The 17,233-nt window shown below is 38.3% G+C and overlaps 1 protein-coding gene across 1 annotated transcript in view; it reads right to left on the bottom strand.

Moving 5' to 3' along the window:
- Positions 1-17,233, bottom strand: part of LOC109918754 (solute carrier family 35 member F5) — a gene marked incomplete at its 5' end in the record, with an annotated part of 70,512 nt that overhangs the window by 49,725 nt on the left and 3,554 nt on the right. The window contains 2 exons of the mRNA XM_048599235.1: positions 14,179-14,240; positions 14,427-14,514. Coding sequence (XP_048455192.1) covers positions 14,179-14,240; positions 14,427-14,514 — 150 coding nt within the window. The remainder of the gene's footprint in view (positions 1-14,178; positions 14,241-14,426; positions 14,515-17,233) is intronic.

Below are 17,233 nucleotides of genomic sequence, written 5' to 3'. Positions count from 1 at the left end.
CCTAGCAAAGCTATGGTTTTCCTTTCATTGGAGAAAAGCACTGTCCTAATGAACAGTGTCCAAGCACCGTCATCAGATTTGGTTGCAATTGGACAGTTATGTCTATAGCACTAAGGCATGACTGCAGGATTTGCTCAGGGGGATGTCTTTGGTCTATCCATCTTCAGCTGCTTCAAAATCCTATCTTCTGTCATGAAGTCAGCAGTGCGTGCTGAAACTGCTGATTCAATAGTTTTTGCAGGAAATGAGTGTGTAACAGGGCTTAAACTGCTGAATAAGTGAATCCAAAGAACCGGCATTTATATAATTCTTTTCATGTTCTCAGGATTCCCCAAAGTATTTCACAGTCAATTAATTACATTTGAAGCTTGTTATTGCCTATACAAACATGGAAATATTTCACTGCAAAAGCAACAAATGAGATTAAACTTTGTGTGTCGTCCGAAGGATAAATGTTGGCCTGCATTGTTTCAAACGCACCACGGAATCTGTAAATATACATGAATAAATAGTTGAGGCCTTCGTATAATATCAGATCAAAAACACTACAGCAGCGTTACACTAGTTATTCAGTGATACGCTAAACAGACTAGATGATGTGCTCACGTTCTGGATTGATGCTTCATAAGAACATAAGAACTAGGTGCAGGAGCAGGCAATTCAGTCCCTTGAGCCTGCTCCACCATCTCATACTATCACGGCTGATCTCATCTTGGCCTCAATTCCATTTTCCTGCTTGTTCCCCATGATCCTTCAACACATTACTAATTAAAAATCTATCTCCTTAAATTTATTCAGTATCATGGCATCCACGGCACTCTGATGTATTGAATTCCACAGATTCATAATCCTTTGACAGCAGTAATTCCACCTGAGCTGTTCTAAAGCTGCTACTCCTAAAACAATGACCTCTCAATCTAAGTTACTCCTTAAGGGGAAACATCAACTCTACATGTATTTTATCAATCCCCTTTAGCATCTTATATACCTCAATTTGATCTCCTTTCATTCTTTTAAACTCCTCAATCTCTACTCATAAGACAAACCTTTCATCTCTGGAATTAATGTACTGAACTTTCTCTGAACTTCCTCCAATACAATTATATCCTTCCTCAAGTAAGATGTCCAAAATTTCTCTGCAGTACTCCAGACATGTTTCACCTATGCCTTGTACAGTTGCAACAACACTTTCCCACTTTGAAACTCCATTTTGTAGCAATAAATGTCAAAATTCTATTTACCCACATTATTACCTGCAGACGAGTTTTCTGCAACACATGCACAAAGGTGCCCAGATCCCTCTGCACAGAAGCATTTTGTAATTTCTCTCCATTTAGATAATAAGTCACCTTTTCATACTTCTGACCAAAAGGGATAACATCCCACTTATCCATAATACCTCCTGCCAAATTTTAGCTCGTTCACCTAACCTATTCATATCCATTTGTAAAGTTCTTACTTCTTCATCGCAACTTACCTCCCCACCTATTTTACTGTCATCTTCAAATCCCTAAATTCAAATGATTAACACAGAACGTAAATAGTCAGGGGCCCAAGGACTGAACCCTGTGCTATCCAACTAGTTACAGCTTGCCAATCATAAAATGACCCATTTAATCGCACCTACCTACTTTTTATTAGCAAGACAATATTCTATCCAAGGTAATATACCTCCCTAACTCAATGCTCTTACCTTCCATATTAACCTTTTGTGCAGCACTTTATCAAATATCTTCTGCATGTCCAAATATACTATATCTATAGGACCCCTATTAACCACTTCGTTCATTACATCTTCAAAGAACTCTAGCAAATTAGTCAACCATGATTTACTCTTCATAAAACCATGCTCACTCTCCTGGTTTGCGTCTTGACTTTCCAAATGTCCTGTTACTATCTCCTCAATAATGGATTCCAATAATTTCAAACAGACATTAAACTAAATGACTTGAGAGTTTCCTACTTTCTGCCTCCCTCCCTTTTTGAATGAGGGCATTACATTAGCATTTTTCCAATCTATTGGAACCTTTCCCAATGCGTTCACTATCTCTGCTGCCACTTTAAGACCCGAGGGTATAGGCCATGAAGGCCTGGGGTCTTAACTGTTTTTACTCTCAGTAGTTTGCTCAGTGCTTCTTCCCTAGAGATGGTGATTATGTTAAGTTCCTTCTTTACTATAATCGCTGCATTACTTGTTACTGTTGGGATGATTTCAGTCTCCTCCACCATGAAAATGGACACAAAGTTTTGATTTTGTTTCTCTGATGTTCATGTTCCTCACTATTAACCCTCTAATCTCATTCTCATATATACATACACACACACACACGTGTACATATATTATATATATCCACACACATATACATACACACACACAAATAAAAGTTTTTCTCTATCCTTTTACAGTCAGTTCTGCTAAAACGCAAATTGGCATTAACGTGACTGATGAATAGGGGAACACTATTTCTAAAACACAAACTTGTTCTCAGGATTCCCCAAAGTATTTCACAATCACTTAATTACATTTGAAGCTTATTATTGCGTGCACAAACATGGAAATATTTCACGGCAAAGGCAACAAACGAGATTAAATTTTTTACGTTGGCCGAAAGATAAATGTTGGCCTGCATTGTTTCAAATGCTCCACGGAATCTGTAAATATACATTGGTACATTGGACACGAGGAGTACACAGCGACATCACATGATCGTTTTGCGAGCTTTGTCCTGAATATGCATAACTTATGAAGATCTAACAAAAAAAAGCTGAAAATCCTGCAGATGAGCCTGCCTTTAGTGCTAGCAGTGGCTGGTTTGCTGACTTGCTGATTTTAAGAACTGCTATGCTTTTCATAACGTAAAGTTATGTGTCAAAGCTATCAGTGCAGATGAGGAGTATGCAATGTCATTTCCTCTCAAAGTAAAAACAAAATTAATTGACGAAGGAGGTGACAACTCAGATCAAATTTTCACTTTGAATGAGGCAGGTTTACACTGGAAGTGAATGCCATCAAAAACCTACATTTCTATGAATGAAGCACATGCTCCAGGCTTTAAGGTAGCAAAGAATTGTATGACTGTGCTGCTGGGTGCCAATACCAGTGGAGACTTAAAGTTTAAGCCTGTGGTGGTGTATCACTGCCAACCCGCAAGCCTTGAAAGGTTACCTTAAGTCTACTCTAGGCGCCTACTTTAAGTCAAGCAAAAGAGGTTGGACGATGGGGCAAACTTTTTCTGACCTTACAGTTGATGTTTTGGAAGATGTTTTTACAAAGTATTGCAGGAAAAAAAAATGGATTTCAAGATCCTCCTCATCCTGGATAATGCGGCAAGTCATTCTTCCACCACTGGTGAGTTTTCTGAAAATATCAGTGCTATTTCTATCCCCAAACACAACCAAAAAAACCCATGGACCAGGGTGCAATAGCAGCTTTTAAAACTTATTATTTAAGGCACACATTGAAGAGGATGATTGCCGCCACTGAGGGGAATAAGGACAGTGTTCTTCAATTTTGGAAGAGCTTTAACATCAAGAATGCAATTGACATTATTGTGGAGGCCTGGGGTGATGTCAGTAAGGACTGCTTGCAATCTTCTCCCAGATATTTTTCAAGATTTTAAAGGCTTTGATCCATCAGAGGAGCTCCCAAGAATCAAAGAACATTGTGTTGATCTTGCAAAGCAAGTTGGATTTGAAGAAGTGGAGAGTGAGGATGTTGAAGAACTTCTGGAGTCCCATTGTGAAGACCTCTCTACAGCTGATCTACAACAACTTGTCGCTGAGGATGAAGTGGAAGTTGGAGATGAAGAGGAAGCAGTCCATGATGCAGCACCACGAGAGCTTTCCGCTTCTGTTTTCTCTTCTATTCTGAGGGAAATTGAGAAGCAGTTGCAGCTCTTAGAGGACAATGATTACAATGCAGAAAGCTGAACAACTTCTTCATGAAAGAAGAAAAACAACAAAGCAGCAAAACTATATGTGTTTTTTAAGCAAACCCCAAAGAAACTGTCAGAAGACAATGAACCACAGCCATCCACTTCTGGATTAACTATTTTTCGCTCTAACCCTGCAACCACAACTGCACCTGAGGGTGACGATGAAAATGATGATGACCCTCAGCCCCTGCACTAACAACAGAGCAACCTCAAAATCTCCAACCCCATCAAGTCATCTTATCATTTTTTCAAGCTAAGGTGTTAATTTACGTTTATTTCGTTATTAGATATTAATTAAACATTTATTCAAACTGTTTTATCCTTTGTGTTAGGCTTTTGAGTAATATTTTGTGGTGGTCTGCCCCTAACCCCGCTTTTCCCATAGGTCCCGCTATTTCTATAAGCGCAAAGTCTCGCAAGACGCAACTATCACATTATAGCAGAACTGACTGTATATTTTGCGCTAATCTTCTTTCATAATTTGCCTTGCTCTTTTTGTTTCTTTTTTAGTAACATATCGTTAATCTTTAAATATTTCCCAATCCTCCAGCCTGCCACTGACCTATGTATTATGGTTTGCCTTAGTTTTGCCCTCGTCATCTTTAACTTCTTTGCTTAGCCATCGATGACTTTTCCCACTTTAACAAGCTTCCTTCCCCTGTGGAATATATTTCAGTTGGGAGGAATTGAATATCTCCTTAAATATCTTCCATTGCTCGTCAACTATCCTATGTTTTAGTCTTTCTGCCCAGTTAACTAAGGCTAAGTCTATCCTAATACCTATGTAAATACCTTCAAATTAATCTCAGGAATAAAAGTGCAGCCATAAACAATGTTAGGATTCTTTAAAATGTTAAGGTACAGCAGAAATCTCGTGTCATCAGAAAATTGCTGAAAAGAAAATTACAGAAAAGACACTTCTCATTGTTTAGCAAAATTTTCTACAAATTAAATAAATTAGCTGCATGCAATGATCCCCAACCTTACCAACCAATTTTAACTTTCCAAGTAGGTTTCACATGTGCAGTGCTGACAATAGCATGTCTTCTCTATCAGTGTTCAAATAAAACCTGATTAGATAATGAGATAAATTTCCAACTGATATATGCATAATATTTTTACAGTTTTCAAAATCCAAACTGTTTAATTAAATGAATTGCAGTTTTATATATATTTGATTGGATTATAATTTTTTGGATATGATTTGTGCACCATTAGGCAAGGTGATCATTTGCATAGCTTGATAACTACTTGAATATGTCTAAGGTGTTTTTAAGAAAACAAAAGTAAACTCTATTGAAATTTTGATCAGTATTCTACAATGCTGTCTGTTCTCAATGTGCACCATAGCAGGTGATAGCCTAGTGGTATTATTGTTGGACTTTTAATCCAGAGACTCAGGTAATGTTCTGGGGACCTACGTTCGAATCCTGCCACAGCAGATGGTGGAATTTGAATTCAATTAAAATCTGGAGTAAAGAGACTAATGATGACCATGTCGACTGTTGGGAAAAAACCCATCTGGTTCACCAATATCCTTTAGGGAAGGAAACTTCCATCCTCACCTGGCTCTTAAGTGACTTCTGGGCAATTAGGGATGGGCAATACATGCTGGCCTAGCCAGTGATGCCCTCATCCCATGAATCAATAATAAAAAGCAAACTGATGGGGCATTGGTGCAGTCTCAAACTACAGCTCTGAACTTCAATCATACTGCAGAGATGAGCGAAGGCAAACTAAGGGGAAGTACTTAAAGGGAAATGCATATCAAGGCAAAAATATAAGAGTAGCATTGTTGGTAGATCAGACGCTTCTTTGGGTTCATGAAAATCTTAGAATGAGGGCTAGTTGGGCAAAGAGGGGGAATGAAAAGAAGAAACATAAATCAGTCATGGAAAAGGACACAGGATTTGCCATTTAGGGCTGAGGCGAGGAGAAATTTCTTTACCCAGAGCATGGTGAGTCTGTGGAATTTGCAAAAAGGAGTTAGATATAATTCTAAGAGTTAAGGGATCAAAGGGTATTGGGAGAAAGTGGGAACAAGGTACTGAGTTGGACGATCAGCCACGTTCATACTGAATGGTGGAGCAGGCTTGAAGGGCCAACTGGCCCTTCGTGCCTGCTCCTATTTTCTATGTTTCTGTGATTGGCAGTGACAAAGTGTTTATAAACATGAATGTTATATAGTTAATTCCTAAAAGGGTTAACTGACATCATGAAATGACCTCCATTTACCAGGAATATAAAGGACTATTCCTGCAAGTGCTATACAGTTGTGTGTGTTACCAAAAACATTGAGAGAATTTTTCAGTTGTAGTAATGCGAACCTACTCTGAAGCGGAGTCTGATGTCTTAAGAGCCAATCAAGTATCGGATGTAATCTAACTAGCTTTTGTTAGGCAATAAGAGATAAGCCTGCTTACTGTCCAGCATGGTTGAGCCTATCTTCTGGAGACTATAAACATCCTTCTCCAAATGAAGGAGGGCTGGTGGCAGTGATACTTTCCAAAACTTCTCAGCCTCACCATTATAATACATAACAGATTGCAGTATGAGATACCTTACACACCGAGCTTCAATAACAGTATTGGAAACCACTTCCTACTTTGTGCTTCTGTTTCATCACTTCTCCGATTTTAAAGATTCAGACACTCAGATCAGAAAATATCTTGAACTCCTTGAAAATGTCTGCCATAGCAGGTGGCCAATAATGTATTCATTATCAGAAGATTAGAAGTGGGAGCAGGAGTAGGAATTTCAGCTCCTTGAGCCTGACCTGCCATTCAATACGGGAATGGCTGACCTCACCTCAGCCTCAACTGCAGGTTTTCTGCCTACTCTCCAATACCCTTCAATCTATGGCTAAATTAAAAATCTGTCTATCTCCTCCTTAATGTTACTCAATATCCCAGCATCCACTGTATTCTGGGGTAGCGAATTCCATAGATTCACATCCCTTTGAGAGAAGTGCTTTTTCCACAACTTTTAAATCTGCTACGCCTTATGCTAAACTATGATCTCTCATTCTAGATTGCCTCACAGGAGGAAACATCCTCTCTACATTTTGTCCATCAATCCCCTCTGGATCTTATAAACATCAATTAGATCTCCTCTCATTCTTCCAAACCTCCAGAGAATATAGGTTTAAATTGCTCAATCTCTCTTCATAAGACAAACCCCTCACCTCTGGAATCAGTCTAGTGAACCTCCTCTGAACTGCCTCTAATGCAATTAAATCCGTTCTCAAGGAAAGGGACCAAAACTCTAAGCAATACTCCAAGTGTGGTCTCACGAATGCCTTGTACAATTGCAGCAACACTCCTACTTTTATACTCTATTCTTTTAACAATAAGTACCAAAATTCCATGTGCCTTCCTTAATACCTGATCAAAGTGTATACTGAAAATTTCTGATTAATAGGCAGCACAAATAGAACTATAGCTGCTTGTGTAATAGCTTCACACTTGTAAGGTGGCACAAATTTCCTGGCAGAAATACTCTTGCGTACATCTACTCTCCATTTATGTTGTTTTTCTCTCAATTCAAACAATTTCATTCCAATCCTCCTCACCGGAGTTTAGGAATGACCAGGACCCTAAAGTCTTGTGCCATTTTAACAGTGCCAGCACGTATTGCACAAACTGCTCAATTTAGCTGATGAGTGAGTGTCAGAATTTGGTTTTGAGGAAGTATAAAAAAAAAGTGTTCCTCTCACTATCTTGGGTAATGTTGAAGAAGGTTTGTAATTTATATTGCAGATACGTTCTTCATATTGCTTTAGTTTCACATTGCTGAGTGAAAAACAGGCATTTTCAAACAGATCTAGTAACTTTGATTCAGAATTATATTGTAATGCACAATCATCATGAGAGCCAGGTTCTTTGTATATGTTTAGAAATGATTCAAAGATTGTAACTTACAGCAAACACTGCTGCAGCAGACAATAGCACTTTGTTCTACTCATTCTCCCTTCACTGAAGTCAGAATTTATGTCAAAACATTTCAAGTAACAAAACTAAAGTATTTCTGGATAGATTGATATACCCATTTCTTTTGTTCATCTGCTTTTCACTGAGACGTCCTCTTAAAATTTGCAACATCTCAACACTAACTTGCAAACCAAGCCAGCACATAAAAGAAAACTGTAAAAGAGTGGAGCTCTGCAACTCCAAACTCGAGTACGTCTGAAGAAATCATCCTGCAATTCTTAAAGACGGAAAGTATAAAGGTAGTCAGCCAGAATTAAATCAAAGACCTCGCCTTATTCAGGAGCAGTGTCTTGTTATTTTTTCATCAATCATGTAAACACTCTAGTATATCATAATTTCAGGTACTAGATTAATGGGTTAATGTAGGAAATCAGGTGGAGAGCATTGGTTAGTCCTCTTTTCTATCTTCAGAAGTGACAGCACAGGGATGTTCAATTTCCAAAGTGGGTAATCCATATTACAATTACATGTTTGTTGTGGGAAAACACATTCCGTACTGTTTGTCTATCAATGTTCAATGCCTACAGACCGATGAGTGCCCAGTGTCCAAACTTGCCATGATAGAAGATGATGGTGGTTTAGGGGTTAAATTTTAAATCAGGCAAATTATTGTATTTAAAGAGAGAAAGTACTGGAAAAACTCAACAGTTTTTGCAGCATCTGTGGAGACAGAAACATAATTAACTTTTGAGTCCAATGTGACTCTTTTTCAGAGCTTATTAAAATTACTTGACTTAGCCAGTGCACCAAGTTGAAACTTTCCTTTCTTTCTCCAGCAGCCAATAAGGCAGTCAATTGAGGTTTCAGTGCAGAAGGCACTCAATGCTTGCTATACTATATTCCTTCCTTTTCCCAGGTCCTGTTACTTTCCTGGCAGTAACAGAAGTTTTACCAGAAATCCTGAACCATATTGAAGTTATGGTTAGAAGTCATAGATGAGTACAATGGTAATTTCACTGCAATTATGTGGAATTCCTATATTTCCAAAGACTGGAAATTCATTGCTTTAAACTGAATTTTCAAACAAACAGACTTAGTTCACTTTGGATTGTGGGTTAGATGCATAGAGAGCGGTGTCCTGTAGCCAGCATAATATGTTATTGCCCCACATAATTAACTGAGTAGCTTGCAACACTGTAGGACACTCTAATCCATAACAAGCACTCGAGGGGTTTGAGGAAAGTGCCTTGGTTCAATCAGAGAGTATAAATTAATGGGAATGAGGTGCAATAACCCATAGACTGGAGGGCTAGCTCAAGTCCTCTTTTGCTGGAAGTCCTGTGATGTGAACATTGTGAGGCCTATGTTTAATTAGGGCTACTATATAACTATCTATGATTTTTTTAGTCAGTCACGTTGCCGGATGGCAGAGACAATTATACTGGGGTGTAAAAGTAGCAGAGGACATCCATTACCTTATCCAGGTAGCCATTCTAGAACTCTAAGGTTAAATGAATGCTAGGTGTTATTTCGTCATGGGTAGCCTGTGTGATAAAAAGTATGCAATACTTAACCATCACTTGCCATTTATCTTCTAATGTGGGTTTTTAGATGGCAATGATTCAGAATCATAGAATCACTACAGTGCAGAGAGGGGCAATTTGGCCCATCGAGTCTGCACGGTTGCTCCCACTCAGACCCAGCCCCCTAACCTATCCCACATTTCCCATGGCGAATCCATCTAGCTTTCACAACTTCAGAGTGTGGGAGGAAACTGAAGCACCTGGCGGAAACCCACGCAGACACGGGGAGAACATGCAAACTCCTTACAGACAGTCACCTGAAGCTGGCACTGAACCTGCATCTATGGTTGAGGCAATAGTGCTAACCAGTAAGCCACCATGCTGTCCACTTACTTATCCACTTACTTGGATCCATTTACCTTAATCGTTAGCAGCAGGCCAGCTTTTTATTCTTTAGCCAAAATGTTGGCTTACAGGAAGCTAGAAATTAAGTCAGGAACTTCATGGTTCCAGAAATGCCCTTGCTTGTCTCTATCTGGCCTGGTCCTAGGATCCTGATGTCATCCCAATCGAAGTTCTAGAGGCTTGGTTCTCCACCAAGAAGGCCATCAATAAACACATAGAATTAGACCCTATATATACACCACTGCGAGGAAAAACTAGAAATGCGGTAACCAATTCCAATGGACCCCAGAGTTTAAATACCAGGCGGGAAAACACAACAGCACTTCATCGGAGCCTGCACTGATGAAGTTACCCAGCAGGGTAATGAAACATCTGAACTAGTGAACCAGCTCGGCAAGCCAACCAAGCACAGCATCCACAACCCAGGCTACGAATCTACTCAAACATAAATATGTTGGGTTTGGCGATAGAAGATGGAGAGTAAGGATAATAAACATATACTGGAATTGGAAGAAAATAATTAGTGTTGTTCCTCAGTGATCAGGAACACGCAACGTTTCCACTAAGCTACACAGCTTTGTCCGTGTGTGCAATTGCTCCACCATTCCGCATATGATGACTGGCCTGCTGACATGGATCACAGCAGTGACTTCCAGTTCCAGAAGTTGCTGCTGCGTAGAAGAAAAGAAAAATTAGAGGGGACACTGATAATAGGGCCTCAGCTATTCACCGTTATTAGTTTCTTAGGTAACATAACGGATGGCCATTTTGGCAAGTCTGCCAGTGACACAAAGATTTGTGGCATTGTAAGTAGTATAAGTACATAACAGCAGAGGAAATTAGAGCAGGAGTAGGCCATTTTGTTTTTCTAGACTGTTTTGTCATTCAGCCTGATCATGGCTGATCTGTTATCTCAAACTGCACCTTCTCGCATTATCCCACATCATTTAATAGCTACATGTTTATCAAGCTCCACCGTATGCTCAACAATCCTTTAAGTGAAGAAATTTCTCCTGATATTACTGAAAAAAACAGGCATGCATTGTTGAAGTTTTTTTTGTATTGCACTCATCCACTCAAATGTTAGAACACCAAATCTCAAAAGGGGCACCAATTTATAATGCATAAAAGGGGGGACCTTTTTCTCACAAAATCTGAATTAATGGTCCATTTGAAATGCAAGAGAAAAGACGACAACAGCAGGACTTGTTTTTCAACCCAACAATACCCAAGTCCTGTACTACGATACAGAAATTGTTCACTTAAGTCCTAAATGTTTGCTCCCTTATTCTGAGGCTGTGAATTTGTTTTCTAGATTTCTCAGCATTGTGAATGAAAGCGCAAAATTACAAAGGGACATTGATAGATTGAGTGAGGGGTTGAAGCTGTGATAGAAGGATTTTATTAATAGGAACATCCGAGTTCTTTCATTTTGGACCGAAGGGCAGCATTGTATCATAGAATCACAGTCCAGAAGAGGCCATTCGGCTTATTAAGTCTATACCAAAGAAACTACTCTAAACCCACACCAGTCCTATTTTCCACCACTAGGCCCATAGCCTTGTACTTCATGAATAGTGACAAGCTCGCAAACAGTTGACATCCATGTATACAGATAGCTAAAACCCAGTAGATTTTAGTAAAATCTAATGAATCCTAACAGATACAAAAAAAAAGACTTATACCATATAACTAGAGGACCGAAGTGCAAAAGGGAAGAAGTATAATTATAGCTACGTAAATCCTGGTTAGATTACAGCAGAAGTAGGAGTACACCCATTCTAGGCACTGCACCTTAGAAAAGGTGATTCTGGCCTTGTAAGGAGTGTAATGCAGATTTACTGAAATATTAACAGTCTTCCAAGGATTAAATTATGCAAAGAGATTACGTAAACTAGACTTGTTATTCCCTCAAATATAGAACATTAATGAACGATTTGATTGATGTTTTCAGCATTTTCAAAGGAATTGACCGGGTATAAAAGGAGGAAACCTTTTTCTGTTACATTGAAGTGTCTAGGGCATGAGTGCATAACTTTAAATTACAGCCAATCCATTCAGAAAAGAATTTATGAAATACTTGTTTGCACAAAGGAAAACAGGATTATGGAACATTCTCATATAAGAAACAGAGGTAGCTAGCTCAACTAATTACTCTGAATCAGAGACTGAAATATTTTTGCTAGCCAATGTATCAAAATATAAGGAGCTAAGAAGTTGAGATAGAGATCAGCTATGATTTCACTGAAACAAGGGAGAGTTCTGAGCAGCTGAATGGTCTCCTTCAATTCCTGTGCCAGAGACCTACAAGATGGTGATGGGAACATAGATTGGGTTGATACTCTTCAATGGAAAGTTCAGTGGGGATGGATCTCTCACCATGTCTTTATCTGGGGTTTCATGCATTGTTAAATAATTAATCTACAGTCAGCATTTCAGTCTGGTGGATCAACTGCTCAACGTTGTAGGCTTTATGTCAAGCGAGGAGGAGTTCGGTCAGATTGTTGAGAAAGAAAGTGAGTCTTCTTTTGATGAAGAACAGTAATTTGCATTTTATTGTTCACTATTAATTTCATTGAGCTAAAATTGTTTTATTTACATTGCATGAAGTCTGCATGCCAGTATTGTCAGAGTGTGTGCGCAATCCATTTTTGGAGGATTTGAGTGCCATATAGCAGAACATGATGTATTTCAAAAATATAGTAAAAGTCCTTCCTGGACTGACCTATCCCCCCCTTACTCCACACTACACTCACCTTTACTGGCTCCAGCCCCGCCTCTTTGACCTGTCTGTCTCCTCTCCACCTATCTTCTCCTTTATCCATCTTCTATCCGTCTCCCCATCTCTCCATACTTATTTCAGAAACCCCTTCCCCTCCCCCATTTCTGGAGAAGGGTCTAGACCCGAAACGTCAGCTTTCCTGCTCCTCTGATGCTGCTTGGCCTGCTGTGTTCATCCAGCTCTACACCTTGTTATCTCAGATTCTCCAGCATCTGCAGTTCCTACTATCTCTTTTAATCTATATCATAGCTTTTTGATCCCATTTCTAAGTGAAGAGAGTCCAGTTTACATAACGGACAGAGATGCTGAACCTAAGAAAAATAAAACTCCAAAAGATAACAAAACATCTATATGACAATTGTCATTTTCTTCAGTAAATCTCTACAACTTTTTTTTGTTACCAAGTAGGGTTCATACTCTAAAACAATAACTGATTCTTGCATCTTGCAATCTACTTGCATTATAAAACATCTTCAATTTGTTTAAACTCTTCAATCTAAACTCATTTGTCTCAGCAGCCTAATCAATATTAACTTGAATTTTGTAGTCAACAGTAAAGGAACAGTACTTGCCGTCAGCTTTGAATCAAGGTGCCCACAAATATCTAACAGTCTCTGTAGTGTTGCTTTCCCTTTTCCTGGGAGTAGGTAAAATCTAGCATGAAGGCATAGTGATCTCTTGGTGCACAGCCGTGATTTCAGCAAGCAGCTGAGTAGGCAATCACATTGAAACACAGCAAACCAGTTACCTTTGCTTGCACAAATTTTCAGATATCAAGGCAACTAATTATGATCAGATTAAGATAGACGATAAAACAAAGATAAAACAAAGATAAATCTTTTAAAGAAATAAGGAAACTGCTTGTCTAATGTATAATAAGTTTCTCAGGGTAAGAAAGTGTGTTTAACAGTAATATTGGAATTAGTTCTCTATTAGAAATCCTGTTACAATTCATTCAACAGATTCATCTTTTTCCAGCGTTCTTCCAGTGAGACGAACAGTGTGAAAGTTTTAGTTCTCATCAATTCAATTGATTTCTGATTAATTGCAGTCTGGATGGAAGCATAGATTCATCAACAGCAACTTTTGAATTTCTCTTTCACTCCGCAAAAATGTGGATTTTGGAAGCGTGGTCAGTTTCAGTCAAATAATAATGCTGAATGCTAACAGTTTCAGAACATACCTTGGCCAATATCTGCTTCATAACAATAAACAATCACTACTGATGCTGTTAAATTTCAAGAGTTAATAAAGATGGGTCTAAATAATCCATTTATATTTGCCACTATCTTGAAGGAAGAACACTTAAATCACATTCCTTAAATATTAAAAACATAATTAACATTATAGTCTGAATATCAATCAGTTGAGTTGAATGAAAGCATTTAACTCATTACTGTTGTCATTTACAAGTCTGTTATTGTACATTAATGGAATTACTGTACTGAACTGGTAAATAAAATCATTACTGACTTTTGTAATGGGAATACACAAGTAAAATGGATTTTGAACAATGCACAAGTTGGCACGCAGTAAGTACATAATACCATAAAAATGGTTACTTTCAAAGCAATTTTCTACAAGAATGGAGCATAATATCTTACCTATTGTGCCTTTTCCTTCTGTATCATTACTTGAGAGACTTACAAGGGTAACGCCGCCAATGCTAAAAGAATAAACAGAAAAATATATTAATTTCTCTTAGAAGGAATTACTCCTTTAAGGATGAGATTAAAGCTGTAATGTACAACAAATAGGGCAAACATTTTAATTGAGGAAAAGGCAGCATCTATAACCGAAATCCAACAATTTAGCAAGTTTTGATATTTATTCAAATTTTAGTGATACATACCTTAAAATTACTGCTAACAATTTGGATAATGTAAACCTGTCTCCACTGTTGCTAGGAAACATTGCAGCCAGAAGTAAAGTGAAGAGACCTGTACAAGAAAAAAACCAAAACGACAAGCAAATTATTTTAGAAATGTAAAATGCTGTAAACATATGTAATTGAATTTCCTGAGACTGTATTTTAACAGAATCAATTGTTGTTAGATTATAAAGTTCAACATGTCTGAAAAACTCCAAAATATTTTTATGAAAACCAAGTGGAGAATTACAATTACAGTTGAACAATTATTAATTAATATTGCCTTGATACACAATCAGATAATCTAGTCTTCTGGGCCTCATAAGCATGTGGAAACCAGGAAGGAAGTGTTTAAAAGTGCAGAATGGTAACAATGTGTGAACTAGTTTCACAAAACTCACTTCATTTTACAGGTATCTTTAAAAAAAAATCCACAGACAAAAAAAAACGAGAGTTAACAGCGAAAATTATTTGGGTAACAGGAATGAATAAAGATGATACAATATTGAAATTGAGTTAAAATATTATATTTTGGGAAGAATATTTAAATAATTCACATCTTACTAACTACACTGCCTTTCAACAGTATTAATTTTAGCATTTCCAATTTATATATTTAATATGTGGACTATTTGTGTACACACTTTAATGACCAATTACAAACGTTTTCAGGTAGCTGAAACTGAACACTAGATGGCACTGTTAGAAAATTCTTCCAAGAACACTTTGTAAATTCTTCGAGATATTTTTAACTATGCTAATCTATATCAACAAGGTATTTAAAATAAAAACAATTGATTCCCCATCCCAGATAGATTCATGTGATTTTTTTTCTGAGTAATTATCTTTTGTTCCTGTACCATGGATAATAGTTCCATCAGGAGGTGGGCAGGAACTTGAACCTGAAATATCAAAAAGGAGTTCTAATGGATACCAAAACCATTTTTTAAACAAAACAGTACAGTATGTAACAAATTGCTAACGGCTGAAATGATAATTACTAAGGAAATAATGTGATTAAGAAATAAGAAGATATGCCACTCCATCATTTTAAAAGAGGGAGACAGAAACTGGATAATTATAAATACATCAGGTACTGAAATCTGTAATGAGAAGATTAAACATTTGAAAAATATGAGCTAATCCAAGAGGTGTCAATATGCATTTTTGAAATTTGACTTTCTTGTGTTTTGAAGAGCTTATTAGCATGGTGGGTAGGTGGATTTCTGTTCTGTTGTCTCTTTGGTTTATGGAACCAAACTCAATGGGGCAACAGGGATAAAATAAAGGTTCTCTGGAGTAGCAGGATGTGACAAGTTATGGTCCTCAGGAATATCTATTAGGGCCTTGACATTTCAACATGTTTGAGTATCTTTGGGGAAGAATAAAAATACCCACACAGGTTTTCAGGTGACTAAGTTAAGGGGAAGAGCATATTGTGCCAGAGGGTGAAGTAAGATAGAAGTCTTATGACAGACAAAGCAATTTTCTAATTACAACCCCAATTGCTGGAGGATTGGATCTTCCAGTTGTTTTTTTGCTAGAGCTAACAAATTCAAAAATTTCTCGCCTTCCCAGCAAATTAGGCTCAGCTATAGGGTGACAGCTCATCTTCTCAGAGAAATTACTTCCAATTAAAGGAGCCTTGGCATGCATGAAAAAAAAACTTGGGAATGGTGGCCATTAGATCTCCCACTCTTACTTGGAATGATCTAAAGTGCTGCAGCAAGGCAAACCCACCTATGAGCAGGAGATAGAGAATATTTTCATCCATCAAGCAGGCCTCATGAAAACAGTCAAGGAAGTGATAGCAGTAGTGCAGCTGATCTAACAAAGAACCAGGAGGATCCAAAACCAAGGATGTCTGAGGAAAGGCCATTGATGTCAAACATTAAATTTGGATTTTCTCCCTCCACAAAGAGTATTTATTTTGTTAGCAAATTCAGTTTTTAATGTCAGATGCCCATTACCAGCAGGAGTGGTCTGACATTGCTGAGTGCCAGTGACAACCACTCCTTGGCTATTGGCAGTACGTTTGTCTGGTCCAGTGGGAAGCTGTATTGTGGAAGACATAGTGGCAGTCTGCTACAAGACCCTGAGCTTCATCGAGCATTCGTATGAGCATATGACAGGGTAAATGCTGAGAAGATGATTCACCTCATGGGAAAGTCTAGGACCAGAGGGTATAGTCTCAGAATAAACGGGTGTCAATTTAAGACTGAGATGAAGGTTTCCTTTCTCAGAAGGTTGGGTGTTATTGGAACTCCTTGCTACAGAGGGTTGTGGGCACAGAGTCCTTGTGAATATTTAAGATCGAGATAGATCAGTAGGGCATTCAAGGGTTATGGAGAAAGGCAGGAAAGTGAATGTGAAGAGTTTCGATCAACCATGATTCCATTGAATATGGAGCTGGCTCGAGGTAATGAATAGCCTACTCTTGTTCCTATTCTTATGGTCATATAACTGGTTTTCTGCACATTGACCCTCCAACTGCATTTCAATGGCCACCCCACTTTCCTTTGGAGGGAGAGATAGTAGGAACTGCCGATGCTGGAGAATCTGAGATAACAAGGTGTAGAGCTGGATGAACACAGCAGGCCAAGCAGCATCAGAGGAGCAGGAAAGCTGACATTTCGGGCCTAGACCCTTCTTCAGAAAATTCTTCAGAAGATATGAAGAGATTTCTTCTCTCAGTAGCAAAAATCTTGAGGTAGAGGTGCTAGTGTTGGACTGGGGTGGACAAGGTCAGAAATCGGATGACACCAGGTTATAGTCCAACAGGTTTATTT

This window comes from Rhincodon typus, chromosome 7, assembly GCF_021869965.1.
Source record: "Rhincodon typus isolate 14 chromosome 7, sRhiTyp1.1, whole genome shotgun sequence".
NCBI lineage: Eukaryota > Metazoa > Chordata > Chondrichthyes > Orectolobiformes > Rhincodontidae > Rhincodon > Rhincodon typus.
This window is presented reverse-complemented; position numbering and strand designations above follow the sequence as displayed.